Source organism: Thermobia domestica, chromosome 13 (assembly GCF_964235325.1).
Source record: "Thermobia domestica chromosome 13, izTheDome1.hap1.1, whole genome shotgun sequence".
NCBI lineage: Eukaryota > Metazoa > Arthropoda > Insecta > Zygentoma > Lepismatidae > Thermobia > Thermobia domestica.
In genome coordinates, this window is record NC_137466.1 from 183537409 (window position 1) to 183555055 (window position 17647).

Sequence of the window (17647 nt, forward strand, 5' to 3'; positions counted from 1 at the left end):
TGTAGGTTAAACTCCTCGCCACTTTCCGCACGTTCTTGGTGCCAGGCTTCCAATTGTTTTCTTTCTTCTGTGCTTCGTCCCTCAGGGTCATAGTACTTAAGCGGGGGGTAGGGACCGACATAATTTTGATTCTCTTCAGTATTAAACAAATATGGGAAATCTCCCTTCTTTAAATTTTGACTAAGGCCTAACATTTTCGGTAATTTGGATAATTTCACACCAATATAGAGGAAAGAGTCGCGAAAAAAGATACGGTTACCTATGTTAATATTAAAAATCTTTTGAAACTGAATAAGAACACTAGATACAATATGCTGGTCTTCTATTAGAGTTCTAAGGCAGAAGAGGCCATCGTATCTGGATGCGTTATGAGCGATCGCTACGATCTTCTCAAAGACAGGACGTTCTACTAATACGTGGTTAATAAAATCCGTCATTGTCTTAAAAGAAAACGAACGATTTCCAATATTGTCACCGCACGTTTTACAAGGCTCATCGATACCTTTCCTTATACAGACGTGACATACATGATGACAACACACCAGTACAACTTCATGTTCCCTTTCACCGCGCTCATTCGGCGCCTTCAACATCGTCTCTACATCATAGGTGATGTACATAAACCTTTCCGTATGAACAGGTTGCTGTCTCTGAACAAAACATGTATGATTTGTATCAACATATGCACAGCACGTTGAACAAAAATGTTCACCACACATGTGTTCAGATTTTCGCCCCTTCTTATCAAAGATGATACCACAATCGATGCAGAGCTTTACATTATCACATACGAATTTAGCCGCTTTATTACGTGCCACATGGTTGTTTAAACATGCACCCTCAGCAAACTCTCTATTGCATGCATTACATTTAATTCTGTTTGCAGTATAGTCCCGTTCGTGAGTATGTTCGCAAAAAGTACAACGAGTTTTACACTTGTGTGCCACATATCTTTCATCATAACTTTCCAAACAATAATAACAATACTCCGTTTGCTAAGAAAACTTGTAATATTACGAATGGGTTCGAAATGACCAATAGTGTTACCTCTTTGATATAGGATAAAAATCTTATTTTCTGCATGTTCTCCCGGGTAACGTACTATATATTCCCGATTATTCTTTTCAACCTCCTCATAAACAACGATTTGATATTCCCCTTTCAAATATGCTTGAAAGAGGTCCAAATCAGAGATGTCACAACCTTGCTTACTTTTAACGTTAACTCCTGCCATCTCGCAGAGAACTTCTGCTTTAAAAAGCCACTTATTGTAATCTCTTGTTTTTAAATGATATAAAACTTTACTACTTGAGGTATGCTTTGTTATTCCATATATTATGGCCATGGGGAGGCAGTACATATTCTTATTTTCAATGCGAATTAATCGCTTTTCCAAGTAATCTTGGTATTTGCAATATTTTTGGACAGCACTCATTGCATTAGGTCTTCCTTGTCCGTGCAAATTCTCTGCTATATGGAATCGAAACAATACTTCTTCCCCTAAAAGGAACACTTCATTCGAATTTAGTACACGTTCGATTGAAGTGAGGACTGTTCTAGCCGTGAAATTGTCCTTTCTTCTAAACGGCACATACACTGGTTTGTTATTAGTACTATTACTACTTTCAACGTATAAACCAATGTAGTCCATGGGGCGTGCATTGGAGATCACATGTTCCAACGCAAAATCGATTAAACTTTCGATATAGGCCTCTGGGTTATTAATATTCCTTTCATCACCCACAGGTCTGACGACAATTTCATGGCCCGTAGGATGAAACTTACGAAACCTTTGTCTGCTTCGTCTTACAACTTCGAAATTACTATTTCTTTGATTATCCCCGCCATGACTATTATCACTACTACTACCACTTGTACTACCACTATTATGACTACCAGTAGTACTACTTGTACTATTCTTATTTATGTTGCCATGTCCAACCATTGGTGGGACACTAGCAGATGACGGTCCAGGCTGAGGAGAAAAAATCAATTGGTTCCCACAGTCATGATTATCCTGTACACAATATTGAGCTGGGTTGTATACAGGATTTTCTCCCTGGACCTGTTGCGTGGGTATAACCACAGCATTGTCCTCATTTTCAACCAAACTCCTCATTTCTTCTTCAATTGGTAATTCAACGGAATTTAAATTGCCAATCCCATCTGCTTTATCATTTACGAAAGCTAAATCTTTATTTGATAACAAATATAAATTATTAGGACTCAAGTTATGAGTTTCTTGAGGGGTCATGACTATGGCATTATTATTATTTTCAGATGGGATTAAGCATGGTTCCAAAACAAATCGCGAGCCAAAATCAAAAAACTCAGATAACTCTGTATCATTTATCGTATCTACCTGACCTTCCCCACAAGCTAATAAATACATAACTTTATCTAGAGCCAATTCATACGATTCTTTACTACGGAAAAAACCGTACACAAACAAATCCAGTACGTCAGCACTGCTTACACAGTGCTGGAGAAGTAGTATATCATTACCTTCAAAGACACGAAGGGTCCGCAATATGGCTTCGCATCTCACCGATCCCCTATGGCCAAGTCTGTTTAATTCCATAATGGCTTTCCACGTACTAAAAACCCTAGGGTACTCGTTGAGACCGCGCGAGACCTCTTGCAGGTAGATTTCATCAATCATATTTAATTCTTCAGTCGGGCAGAAGAAATCCATCTAAAAATAAAACAAAGAAAAACTATTTTGAGTAATCAACTCCACTTTAATAAAAAAAAGATCAAATAAATACTTCTTTTAAGCAACGCTCACATAATAATATCATATAAAAGAAAAAATTAATCATCTTTAGTTAATTATTGATATGTAAATAGAAATCAATCAAGTTACTTTATGAAAGATCAGTAAATATATTCACTTATATTGTATTATAAACTACTCTATTAAAATATCCACAAACACACACACAAACACACACACACACACACAGAGAGAGAGAGAGAGAAAGAGAGAAAGAGAGAGGGAGAGAGGGAGAGAGAGAGTCTCTCTTTGTTCATTAATATTGGTTAAATACAAGTCAAGTACAATTAAAAAATATATAATTTCTTTCTTTTTTAAAAAAAATCATAATAACCATAAGAAATACATACCTTTCAAGGCTTAGTTCTCCGTTCACAATCCACAAAAAAGAAGAAGAAGAAATCTCAACTGGGATAGTCGGTACTTTTAATATAATTGCTAGCACCACAACGCTTAGCACAGCTTCAATGTCTGTAATAAAACAGGCCTCAATAAATATAGTGATAATCCTGTATACTTTATTTAATACTAATAAAATAGGTTTAATAATCAGGAAAGCTTTCTCTGTGATTTTTAACGCACGCCGACGTAAGAAAAAATGATAAGCGTACACATCAAACACATGTTATATCATGTTCTATCAAGTGTTCTCCCCCCTCCCACCACTAACAGTGACACCTAGCGATAGAATTTTAAATTAACTTTAGTTTAGTTTACCACCGTGTGCTGTGTTGAGGTATTTTGTTATTAGTCACGAATATATTTATTTATATTTTAAAGGTAAAGTATGACATATATTTCTTTTTTATCCGTAAAATACTACTAATAGCATTAAATAAGTACCAAAAACCCTTCTCGCAGTTGTGTTCTGTTAATAAAACATAGTTTGTGAGGGCATAGTTGATTCTTCTTCTATCAGTAAACCACCATACGTTCATTATATTACAAATCTCTAAGGGGGACCCACCAACACATATGATCCTTCAGTTAAACATAATTATCATCATGTTATTACCTATTCAGAAAAAACCGCAATTGTAGGGACTAACTAATGGGAGACACGGTATCAGTTGGTAAAACATGGTAGAAATAGCCGTACATAATTTCCTTTTGCTATAATATAATACTGTTAAAATCTAGGGTCCCCTATAACTAAGGGACCCCCGCCAGTTATAGCTACGTGCTACAATAGGCGTACATAATTTCCTTTTGCTTTATTGTAATACAATACTATTAAAATCTATGATGGTCTATCTGGGAGGCAAAAGCCACACACAATTGTAAAAACATATTAGGAATACCCATACATCATTTCAATTCGCTTCATTGTAATACAATACTGTTTAAATCTAAGTGAGCCCGTAACTAAGAGGAAGGACCCCCCGCCAGTTATAGCTACGTGCTACAATAGGCGTACATAATTTCCTTTTGCTTTATTGTAATACAATACTATTAAAATCTATGATGGTCTATCTGGGAGGCAAAAGCCACACACAATTGTAGAAACATATTAGGAATACCCATACATCATTTCAATTCGCTTCATTGTAATACAATACTGTTTAAATCTAAGTGAGCCCGTAACTAAGAGGAAGGACCCCCCGCCAGTTATAGCTACGTGCTACAATAGTCGTACGTAATTTTCCTTTTGCTATAATACTGCTAAATCTAGGCAATCTATCTGAGAGGCAAAAGCCACTTAGTTGGAGGGATATAGTACGAATAGGAGTACATAATTTCCTTTTGCTATAATACTGCTAAATCTAGGCAATCTACCTGAGAGGCAAAAGCCACTTAGTTGGAGGGATATAGTACGAATAGGAGTACATAATTTCCTTTTGCTATAATACTGTTTAAATCTAGGCAATCTATCTGAGAGGCAAAAGCCACTTAGTAGGAGGGATATAGTACGAATAGGACTACATAATTTCAATTCGCTTCCTTGTAATACAATACTGTTTAAATCTAGGCAATCTATCTGGGAGGCAAAAGCCACTTAGTTGGAGGGATATAGTACGAATAGGAGTACATAATTTCCTTTTGCTATAATACTGTTTAAATCTAGTCAATCTATCTGAGAGGCAAAAGCCACTTAGTTGGAGGGATATAGTACGAATAGGAGTACATAATTTCCTTTTGCTATAATACTGCTAAAATCTAAGCAATCTATCTCAGAGGCAAAAGCCACTTAGAGGGATATAGTACGAATAGGACTACATAATTTCCTTGTAATACAATACTGTTTAAATTTAGGGTCGCCTATAACTAAGGGGCCCCCGCTAGTTATAGGTACGTGCTACAATAGGCGTACGGAATTCTCTTTTGCTATAATACTGTTAAAATCTAGGCAATCTATCTGACAGGCAAAAGCCCCTTCATTGAGGAATATGCTACAAATAGGACTACATCATTTCATTTTGCTTCAAGAATGCACAACAAGTTTGCAAATCAAAAGACAGTGTTCAATAACCAATATATTTAGGGGGTCCGTCCTTTCTCTCTCTTTCTTAACATTAAAGCTATTGTATGCGGTATGTGGCTACCAACCCCGCAAATAACTAACATTCAGTAATATTTACTATTAAAACACGATAATTTAAATTATAATGTGGGGAAAAGCGCTCCCTCTCCTCCCCAAGACTAAAACATTTCTTTCTGCAAATACTAGTCTTAGTTCAAACATTTGCCTTCCTAAAAGATTATCAGCTATGTTGCCAAAGCGTACTTTTATGCCATCTATTGGCAAATGATCTTACTTAAACAGTTCAAGTCCCATCTGTACAACGTACATATATATATATATATATATATATATATATATATATATATATATATATATATTAGGTATAACTGATTTTAAAGTGATCATGTTTCAGTACACAATCGGTATAACAGTCAAAAAATCGTAACAAATGAATCAAACATATTGTAATTAAGCATACTATAATTAAGCAAATAAAACTCTACAAGTAAATGGTCCGTCTTTAGCCCTTGGTAAATCATAATGGTGGTTCTTAAGGGAAACATAGCCGTATATTCATTTTTAATATGTTCGCAATTTTTTAAAATATTTTCGAAATTATTTGTAGGTTCACATTTTTAATATGTTCGCAAATACAATTTGCTCCGAGTAATTTATTACGAGAGGTTAAATTAATAAGAAGCGAACCGTTAAATATATTAGGAGAGTATCTTTTATTCTCTCTCACATATTATTCGAACATGATATTTTTTACAATGAGCTTCTAATGAAGTGAAAGAATGAAATAATAATAATAATAATAATAATAATAATAATAATAATAATAATAATAATAATAATAATAATAATAATAATAATAATAATAATAACTTTAGTAATAGATTGCAAACACTTGAAATCTTATCCCTCTTGCATGATTACAAAATGGTCGTAGGTTTATTCCCCGACAATGTTTCTCAAAACCAACTCGTGTAGTTTATCAATAATTATTCAAAAAAACTTTCATTATAATTAAGTGAATAATACATGTCAGTTTAGCATTTAAAAAGTTCTCACCTTAAAAATCAGAGTTCGTTCTGTTAAAATCACTGACGAAAAAAGTTCAATAAACACACAAATAAAGTTTTTCAACACGCACTATATAACTGTGTAAAAAACAATAATAATAAACTTTATTTCAATAGTATATATATATATAAGGATTTCAATGTGTCCCTCCCCCAAGCATCATGTTTTCATCAGGTTTTCAACCCGATTTCATTAATTATAAATAAAGTCATCATGTCCGCTAACATCGTTTATTCATTGCTACACCAAGAAGTCTAAAAATTTCTTATTTACAACTTCATCAACCGCTGGAGAAATTTCATTCAGACAGGGTATCGACATTGGTCCCCTGTGGGAATGTGCGGTTCTCAGCTAATTAAGGAAAATGCTTACATGTATCACTTTCACATTGCCAAAATCAGATATTGCCACAAAAATACATTTACGTGTTTGTCCAAAACATCTTGTAAAAGGGAAGAAACATAAAATTTCTATCTGTCTTCTTCATCACTGCCGATAAGTATCGCAGTGACAACCATAGTTAATGGAAAAATATTTCAGTATGTTGCCAGACAGTTTTCTCACGGTCAAGGGGGAAGCGTCTAAGGTTATTTCAGTACATATTGACAAGCGGAAATAAAATTAGAAAGTGCATTGACACTCTATATATGTGTGTCACCACTCAAAGTTCTAACGTAAGCAAAGGGAAAACACGTATAAGGCAGTGACCCGGAAGTAATGGCATTTACAAAAATAAAATTGTGTTCATTCTAAGCTCGGCATCTGTGAGAGACGGAACAACAATTCAGTCACTCCGTATTTCAAACTTGGCTGTAAACACGGAGTTAACTATAAGGAATAAACAAATCATTAAAACGATGAATATTAACAAAATAAATAAATAAACTATTCAAATCATACACACACACTTCGTATTTCCCATATGTTTTTTTCTCTCGCCAATTTACATGTGAGGATTGCAATAATTCTCAGTACAATACAGCCTTCACCTCTGGTGCTTGGGGGGTCCCGGGTTTGATCCCAGTACAATACAGCGTTCACCTCTGGTGCTAAGGGTTCCAGGTTCATTTTCAGTACAATACAGTGTTCACCTCTGGTGCTTGGGGTCCCAGGCTCATTCTCAGTACAATACAGCGTTCACCTCTGGTGCTAAGGGTCCCGGGTTCGATCCCAGTACAATACAGTGTTCACCTCTGGTGTTAAGGGTCCCGGGTTCGATCCCAGTACGTATCACATAAACTTTTACACACTGTAAGTGTTCTCAGCTTCTAATAAAATGGTTTCCTCCCAAAATAAGTTCTTACGACTAATTTATTAGGAGAATATAAAATAAGAAGCAATCAATTAAAGTTAACAACTAGTTTGCACAGCAAACGATTTATTTTGCAAGTTCCCACTTTCTATATACTTTTAAGAGCTTTCTTTGTAAAGCGAGGCAATATAAAAAAAACAATTTATTCTCTCACATATTGTTCCAACATCTTATTTCTTCCGACTAATTTATTAGGAGAATATAGATATTAATTTAATCACTACTACGGATTATTAATTTAATTACTACTACGGATTATTAATTTAATCACTCATACGGAAGTAAGTGATACAGAATGACGTATCATCATATCAACAGATTTAATTCAAATTTCCATTATTATTTTTAAAAATATCCAGTATAGAGTCTGTACAGACACGTATACAGACTCGAAAAAGAAAACACGACCTTTCCAACAATACATACATGTCATCACAACTAAAAAAAACATAAGAACTTTCCAAACACACGTAAGCATGTCATCAAACCCTAATGACCTAACCCACCGTCTGCCAACACATCCCATTATAGGATATAGACTTTCTAATTAAATATAAACATAACGGTACCTGTAGAATAGTTTGTCTGTTTACTACTGAAGTTGCGTAAGGACAGAGTGAACATGGGACCTCCACAGAGCGTCGTAAGGGTACGAGTTCAAACGAGCGTCAAGTGTACGAGTGTCGTACGAGTTCAAACTGGGGTCAAACGCCGCTGCAGATATGCCAGGCTTTTGGTGAAGATGTCGTGGCTACGAGAACAGTCCTCCGTTGGTTTAAGAAGTTTAAGGACGAAACACTCGAAGACCCACCACGTGCCAGAAGATCAACACATCTACAAAATTAAGATCTTCAGGCAGCAATTGAGGTGAAGAGTGGCCAGACATGTGAAGAACTGGGACTAGAATGGAGTGTGAGTGGGGAAACCATTCGGTAGCACCTCCATCAATTTTGGAAGCACTACAAGTGAGATCGATGGGATCCACATGATTTGACGCCGGACCAGAAGGTAGACATCTATGTTTCTTTGCTGTCTTGTCTGAGAAAGGAGCCATTTCTGGACAGGGTGTTGGCATGTGATGAGAAGTAGGTCCTGTATGAAGCTCTACGGCCCCGTCATCATTAATTAACATCCCATGAACCGGTTTCAAAACAGACGAAATTAACACTGCACAACCTTCTGTCCTCCGTGTCTTTGGTAGAGTGCTCGTAGCATCGTGCATCGGGAACTCATACCAACTGGTCAGAGCATCAATGCAACTGTATACTGTCAGTAGTTGAGCCGTGTTCAAGAATAACTCTAAACTCTGGAGCCAGCACTTCTGAATTACAAAGGAGTCCTCTTGTTACAGGACAACGCTAAGCCCCACATGGCTAGGATGAGTCGGGACACCATTCTACGCCTTGGATGGAAAACTCCTGGGACATTGCACTGTCCGATTATCACCTGTTCCATTCCTTGGACAATCACCTTAGAGGACGCTAGTTCAAATCCCTAGTAGAGGTGAAAAATGCACTTGATACCGCCTTCGCTTGACGGCCCAAGTTCTACCGCGATGAAATCCATGGTCTTCCAGAACATTGGAAGAAGGTCGTCGATGCTTCTGGGGACTATTTTTGATCTTCCAGAACACCTTAGGTAACATATCTGTGTCCGAAGGCGGTGGGTAAAAAAGCGACAGAACTTTCTTAGTTACATTATAGAATGACCAACTTGTTGTACCTTTAATGTAGTAAGAAATTCAGGATTATGGCTAATGACAGTCAGCTATTTTGGACTATGAGATTTTTTTTTTAAATCTATGCACTCTGAAAAACTAATTGATCAAATATTTTAAAAAGTACGGTTATAAAATACAAAATTGTAACAGTTTTCAAAATTATGCATATTTAGAATTGTATATACAAACGTTTTCGTTCCCATTCCAGGAAACATTATAAAAACACAATAATGCAGTAAGTTCTCAATTACTTATCTTCAGCGACTGAAAGCCACAATCCTTAAATTTATATATATATACACGGTATATATATATATATATATATATATATGTGTGTGTGTGTGTGTGTGTGTATATATATATACATAATTTGACGGAAAATCAAGCGAGAATACAGCAATTACAAATGTAAGAATTTGGATAGTAACTTTAAAATACGATATATATATATATATATATATATATATATATATATATATATATATATATATATATATATATATATATATATATATATAAAATAAATCTAACTTGTTTCAGCTTTAGATCCAGCTCAACCTGAATTCGAGGGAGCAGATACAATAGTTCGAATAGACCCAAGTGATGCTAAATTTGTGGATGTTATGCATACAAATGCACTACCATTGATACCGCTTTTTGGTTTTGGAATGATTTCAAGGGCTGGTGAGTGAGTAGTATATTTTCTAAGGACCATATTTTACTAATAATGCTCTATATTAAAGAAGCGATCCAATTGTTTTATTATTATTATTATTATTATTAAAGAGTTTTATTGTCTTACCCTTCAACAATTTCAATGCATACCAACAGGAGTAATTCTTAATGTTTCATGAAAACACACATGTGGGTTTCCTGGTTCGACCCCTGACCAAGTAAGTTTATGAGTTTTCTAGGTTCACTCCCGTTTCCTCCCACATTCTCATTCCACCGATTCTGCCAACATCATTAATTTGCCTTAATCATCTGTCTCTCTTAGCCTAAAGGGTATAATCGTGAGACGTTAAGCTGGAAAATTTAATCTGAAACGTGTATGTACACGTCATCTTTAGTCTAACATGTCATTTTGTCTTCGATCAGTGTCTCTGATAACCCATACACACAGCTCTACTTTTCTCTAAAAATAATATATCCAAATCGAAGTGTGTGTGTATAAATTAATAATTTTTATGCACATACCTAATAAAGAACATTACCGATATTCGTCCAGTGATTATAGATACCGTTAGTGACATAGTCTCTCGCGTTAAAGGATGTTACATTCCTTAATAATGCGTACCACAGGGTGATGGCATTAACCTTATACTTCATTGATATTGTGTTTATTTCTTTGTTGTAGGCCACGTGGATTTCTACATGAATGGTGGCCAAACACAACCTGGTTGCATACTTAATGTTGAAATTCCACAAGTGCATACTCTGACAGATTTTCTGTTACTTCCCATTAGGCGTAAGTATAGTATTTAATATTCCACAGATCAATACTTTGAGAGATTTCCTATTAGTTCCCATTGCTTGTAAGTACAGTTTTTAATGTTGACTTTCCACAGTAAAATACTCTGAAAGATTTCATGTTACTTCCTATTACATGTAACTGTGTAAGCATACGATTCAAACATCGTAGACATTTCAACGATTCACTTTCATCTGAAAATGACAAATTTTGATTTAGAGCTATTAATAAGACAAGAACTGTTTTCTTTCTTCAAATACAAAAGAACGGTACCAATGAAATAATATTTTGTACTCACTCTACTACGAAAATATAGTATTTTTGACCGCATGCTTATAAGCATTCCTTAAAAGGGGAGGGCAGTATTTCGGTTTCAACAGGAAGTTCTGGTTCAAAATTGGTACACAACAGCGACTATCAGATCATCTGATGAGGGTCATAAAATCAATTAACCCTATAATATTTCATTTTAGGCCCTCAACAGGGTTAAAATTTCTTTGAGGTTTTGCAGTATTTGTGATACTTGCTTTGACTGAAGGAAGCCAAACTTTCTTTCAGAAAATAACGTTATCTAGTAAATGTAGAAGTAATAGCACAATAGACACAAAGAATAAAATATCTCATAAATATTTCTGTTTGAACATGGGTTTCTTGTCCAGAATGCACACCCGGGCACCCCGGTCATTACTGACAAGAACTGCAAACTGCAAAGTATCTAGACTGTGCAACAAATAATTACGTAGGTAGGTGTCTATACGTTAGAATATTATTATGACTGAAAACGCAGTGGAGTAACTTTCTCGAAGCGACGGTATCGCTAAACACGATGCTCTCGGACATTGGTTGGAATAATAAGATACAAATTTATGATGGTATTGATTTCCCAATTTACGCCATATTCATTTTTGAAGAGATTTTTCCCCCCCTCTTTCAGTCAAATCAAGTGTCACCAATTGAAACCCTTGCTAAAAGTTTCCAACCTTGTAAAGAACAAATGATACGTTACGTGGTCGAATCAAGTTTACGTATGTTTTCAAGTCAGCAATAGTACGCGCCTCTTGCGTGGGAGACCCGGGTTCGATTCCCAGCGGGAGCTCATGTGCTTCGGATTCCAAGTTAATCAGTAGGTCCACGTCTCATATAGCCTCGTTGCTGAAAGGGACGCTAAACTAAAATCAACTCAAGTCAGCAATATTGAATCAAAACTCTTGCCCGAATCGAAATCTGTCCTTGTTAGTGATATGAAATGTGTATCGTCTACAGACTTTAACCACATCGAGATAAAGTATTAATTAAAACTATTAAATGATAAAACAGTTGTAAATACAATTAAAGAGCATTTATCAAAGTTTAAAAATAGACAGATCATTACGCAATATACTCCAATAATAAATATGGTTTAACTTTAATAAATACGCTTTAACAGAAATTATAAATAAACATTAGTATTGCGCTAGACAAGAAATGTCTTTCAAAATTCGAATCGAGACGAGAATTTTTTCGAATCTCGTGCGCCATATTAGTTTACCCAACAGATTTCACTAGTCAGACATTGTTTTACTGTTACATGATTCATAGTTTGTTAAAAAAAAAAACTAAATTGATAAATTAATTGTACAAACACAATGATGAACATTTATCAACGTTTAAAAATATGCTAGTCAATAAAAACAATTTAAGTGTTGCTTTATCCCACTCTTTGTGGAACTCTCGGGACACCGAAGGATTCTGACAACTTCCATATGAAATTAAGAAGAAAACTAGGCTTAAATTTTGTACAAAAATTTTAAAAGAGATCAGGAAATTTCCGACATTAGACGAGAAAATTTTTGTGAGGATCGAGATGAGATAATAATTCCACAAAAAAAAAAAAGACAAGACTGGAAAACCTTATTTATTGTCACGTCTCGTCTCTTTTTGTGGAATAAGACTACACAGAGAGAAAAAATACGTGGCTTATGTAAAAACATAGGTTACATGCGTAAATCATGTAATTTCTGAACTTAAAGGTAACATTCTCCAGCAAGCATATAACTGAAAACGTATGTTTTATATCTATATATTCCCGTATAAGTATTCCATCTACGTACTTTCCGTATGAAACAAAGAAATGTATATAGGCAGTAAGAATCACACATACAGATGTAACATATAGCTGACGTATGTAACATGGGGAAAACTGTTAAATGTCACATTCTTCAACTGCATGATGTAATATCTACGCAGGAAAAGGCAGTACGTACGTAACGTATATAGGTAACGTATGCTCTGTACAGATTTCCGTAGTAAACACGTGGATTCCGTATATTTGTGCAACACGGCATTGTTCGAATAACAGATCTTTCTCACTTGTCTGTGTAAAAACCGCAAATAATGAATGAAATTTCTTTATTTTATATATCTATCTATCTATCTATCTATCTATCTATATATATATATATATATATATATATATATATATATATATATATATATATATATATTTGTCTACTTCATACAGTTCTAACAGACGTGATCACATGTAGCCACAGAAGGGCGCCTGAGTATTTCGCGGAAGCTGTGAGGTCCAAGTGTAACATCTGGGGGTACGAGGAACCCCTACCAGGACTTGGTCTTCTCAAGTAAGTGAGGCAGTTGATTTTATTTATTTAAATATATTTATTTATTTATTGGGAGTCATGCTCATTCCCATTCTGTTTTAATGTAATTTTCACTATGTATAAATGTTAAAACATAAATAATAGATAAATATTACACACGGACGTAGCCTGGGAAGAGGGGAGTGGGGTTTTACTCTCCCAAACGATATCGTGGCTCCGAAAGGAAGTTACTCTGACATACTGTATGTTTATTAAACTTGTTTAATACTTACAGCAAATGATCATTTATACTAGAAAATTATATACTTTTTTTTAAAATAAATAACATTAACGCTATAAAATAAGTAAAACAGATGATTCACTTTGTACTCTCAATTGACTAACTGGATGCACATAATCGCGAATTTATTGCTATAATATGTATAACAATGTCTAAGTTTAATATTATTTATTTTATTAATAAGTGAAATGATTTATTTTATTTTATTTTATTTTATTTTATTTATTTTTAAGTATATACAAGGTGTGTTCAAAAATTATCGCACCTTACTTTTTTCCTGCGTAACAATGGAGCGCGGGAGACCTTCTTCAGTGTAAATGAAGACACTTATGCGCAGTCGTGAATTTTTTCCTGCCCTTAGAAAGAGTCAGTCGCTGGCAGTCGGCCAACGAGTGAAGACGTATAGAGAGCGGTCGTCGGATTTCAGTTTCTTGTAAATTGAGAGAAAAACTTGAGCAGCGATATTGCATCAAATATTGCCAAAAGCTTGCCGATATCCAAGCAGAAACCATTCAATCTGATCGGTACATTCAATTTTGAACGAGAATTTGAGCATGAGGAGAGTGTCCGCGAAATTTGATTCAGGTTTTCATAACCCAACACTACATTCCTGTGTGTCATCAGGCTCCTTTAAAAAAATAAAAAATAAAACTGCTTTCCAAGAGTATTTCCAATAATAATGAGAGCGCCGGGAGAAGTGTGTGCTTTAGCAAGGAGAAAACTTTGAAGAGGATTAATATTTCGGATTTCCAAGTTAATAAATGCATTTTTGCCAACCGAAGCTTCGATACTTTTTGAACAAATTTCGTGTATCTATATAAGCAGTAGAAAATGGATCGATCTGGCTCATAATAGGACAACATAGAACAACTCAGGAGCCCCTGAGAAATTGAGCACCTTACACCGTGAACCCACGGTCTTTTACGACCTCCATTTTCGGGGTGAATTTGTTCCCTTTTATGAGCACTTTTTAGGGGTTGTACTCGTTCTCTTTTATGACCACTTTTTAAGGGGTGAACTCGTTCCCTTTTATGAGCATATTTTCCAACCCCTACGAACACATAACATAACAAGGGTATATCCGTTCTCTTTTATGAGCATATTTTTAAGGGTGAACTCGTTCCCTTTTACGAACACTTAAGACTATGAAACATGGCAAGGGTGAACTCGTCCCTTTCACGAAACATAGCAAGGGTGTATTCGTTTTCAACCCCTTAGCATCAGACTACATAACATAACAGAACTAGTAAAAGAGTATGGTATATTTTCCAACATAGCGCATCAGACAGAGACTACGAAACATGGCAAGGGTGAACTCGTTTCCAACCCCTATTTCAACACATAGCAGAGCAGAGAATACATGGAGACTACGTAACACACAACCACCTCCATTTTAGGGGTGTACTCGTTCTCTTTTACGATCACTTTTCCAACCCCTATTTTACCATAGCAGAACATCAGACTTCAACCCTTAATTGAACATAGCGCATCAGACAGAGACTACGAAACATAGCAGAGGTGAACTCGTTCCAACCCCTATTTTTAACTATAAACATAGCAATTGGCCTATTTTTCCACCCTTTTAGGGGTGAACTCGTTTTCCAACCCCTATTTGAACATAGCAGAAATTACATAAGACTACGGGGGTGTATTCCACCCCTATTTGAACTTAGCAGAGAATACATAAAACAGTAGAAATTACATAAGACTACGGGGGTGTATTCCACCCCTATTTGAACATAATGAACATAGCAGAGAATAGGGGTGTATTCGTTCACTTTTATGAGCACATTTTAGGGGTGTACTCGTTTTAATGTATTTTTCCACCCCTATTTGAACTCGTTCTCTTTTATGAGCATATTTTTCAACCCCTATTTTAATTACGAAACATAGCAAGACTCGTTCCACCCTTATTTGAGCATAGCACAGCTAATAAAAGAGTATGGTATATTTTCCAACCCCTATTTGAACATAGCAGAGATTATTTTCTTTTACGGGGTAGCAACACCCCCAACCCTCCTCCTTTCTCATCCAGGGCTTGGGACCGGCAATGGCGGAGTTTAAAAAAATAACATCATCATACTCTCATAAATGAATAAAGCATAATATCATTAGCATCAATAGTGGTAGGTGAGAATTTGTTTTAAAAATCGTGCAGTGAATAACCAGATGCACGACATGCTAGATATAGAAAACAGTAATGTCCACAAAATTGAGATAAATCACCTTGAATACGTCTATTATTCCATGTATAATACAGACAGTTTCGTTTTAAAAACCTTATATGATGTTGTATATAGGGAGGTATACCATAGCTATCGAAATACTCTCCCACACATATATTAGATATATAAACAGCAACCCAATGTGAATGAACATAGCAGAGCGGAGAATACATAAGATTCGTTCCCTTATTACGAAACATAGCATAAGACTATGTAACATATCAGGGCTAGTAAAAGAGTATGGCTCATTTTTCAACCTCTATCGGGGTGTACTCGTTCCAACCCCTATTTGAACATAACAGATAATACATTCGAACCCTATAGCAAAGATTCTTTTAAGGAGTGAATTTGTTCTAACCTATATTTAAAGATTGCAAAGGAATGCGAACTTCCGTGTTTTGTTATCAGTTACATAATAACTTCCGCCATATGTGGATAATTCTCATTACGTCATTCATCCGGATTTTAAAAAACATTGAGCTAGTTTTCTCTTCAAGACAATACGGATTTAATAGTATAACTTGTCATTCAACGATAGGATTGAAAAAAAAGGATCCCCGAACGTAATGCAATCAATCACAAAGGTATATGTTGATCGCTCGCGGTATAACTTGTCATTCAACGATAGGATAAAAAAGAGGGGAATCCCCGACCGTGACTCATTCCTATTACGCAATATTGCGCAATGCATTCACACAGGTATAAAAGACTGACCGAGATGTTTCTTTGTAATCACTTCCTTCTTGGTGTTTCAAGTGTAAAGTTGATTTTTTTGTGTGTGTTTATATTATTAGTGTGTTTTTTTAGGTAAGACATTTTATAACAATAATATCATATTATAAAAACTCACTTCAGAATTATTATAGTAACATTGAGTTATTTTTTAAAAAAATGGCAACAAAAAAGGTTAAACCAAATACTATCAATTCACCAACTGATACTCTATTTAATAATAATTTTAAAAAAATCATTTTAAAATATGATACTGTTTTAAATGAGGATAGTGGATGTTTTTTAAATAATAAAAGAAAAGACTGTTTAGATATATTAAAACAAGAACAAACTAATACATCTTTTAAAGTAAATTTTTCTTTGGCTACAACTTTTGTAAAACCAGTAGATTTAGAAACATGTAGATTCTTTGTAAATAGTGGTAACGAAATTATTTTATCGAGTACAGATGTGAATTCTATAATTGAGAAACTATTTAATAAAATTTTAGTTGAACAAGAAAATAGAGCAATTAAGAAATCATGGTGGTCCTTATGTTCTGAACCAAACCATCACTTAGAAATTAAAATCAGTAAATATGATCCCCTGTCAGCTTCATCATTTATAAAATTACCTCAATGGATTTTATCTAAAAAGAATTGTGTTCTAAATATTCAAAATAACGATAATAGATGTTTTATGTATAGTATTCTAGCTGCTTTATATCCCGCAAAAGATAATCCACATCGTGTGAATAATTACATACAATATATTAATACTTTATTACCATTATTTGAAAAACTAATATAAAATTCCCAGTTGTAGAACACATAAGCAAATTTGAACATATGTATAATTCTGTATTTACTAAGGAACAAATTTCTATTAATATATATGGCATTGATTATGATAATGAAACAATTTTTCCGTTACGTATAAGCGAAAACACATCTGTATTTAAACGTATAGATTTACTGTATTGTGAACAAAATTGCAATAGTC

At 34.8% G+C, this 17647-nt stretch overlaps 1 protein-coding gene across 3 annotated transcripts in view; it reads left to right on the top strand.

Moving 5' to 3' along the window:
• The window catches only part of LOC145668843 (pancreatic triacylglycerol lipase-like), a 192243-nt gene that overhangs the window by 116136 nt on the left and 58460 nt on the right, over positions 1–17647 (top strand). Inside the window, exons 6-8 of one of the 3 annotated variants that reach the window (XM_081737043.1) lie at positions 9899–10042; positions 10716–10826; positions 13330–13450. The exons of 1 other annotated variant lie outside the window; for it this stretch is intronic. In XM_081737043.1, coding sequence (XP_081593169.1) covers positions 9899–10042; positions 10716–10826; positions 13330–13450 — 376 coding nt within the window. The remainder of the gene's footprint in view (positions 1–9898; positions 10043–10715; positions 10827–13329; positions 13451–17647) is intronic. One more of the 3 variants, XM_081737044.1, reaches the window with a different exon arrangement.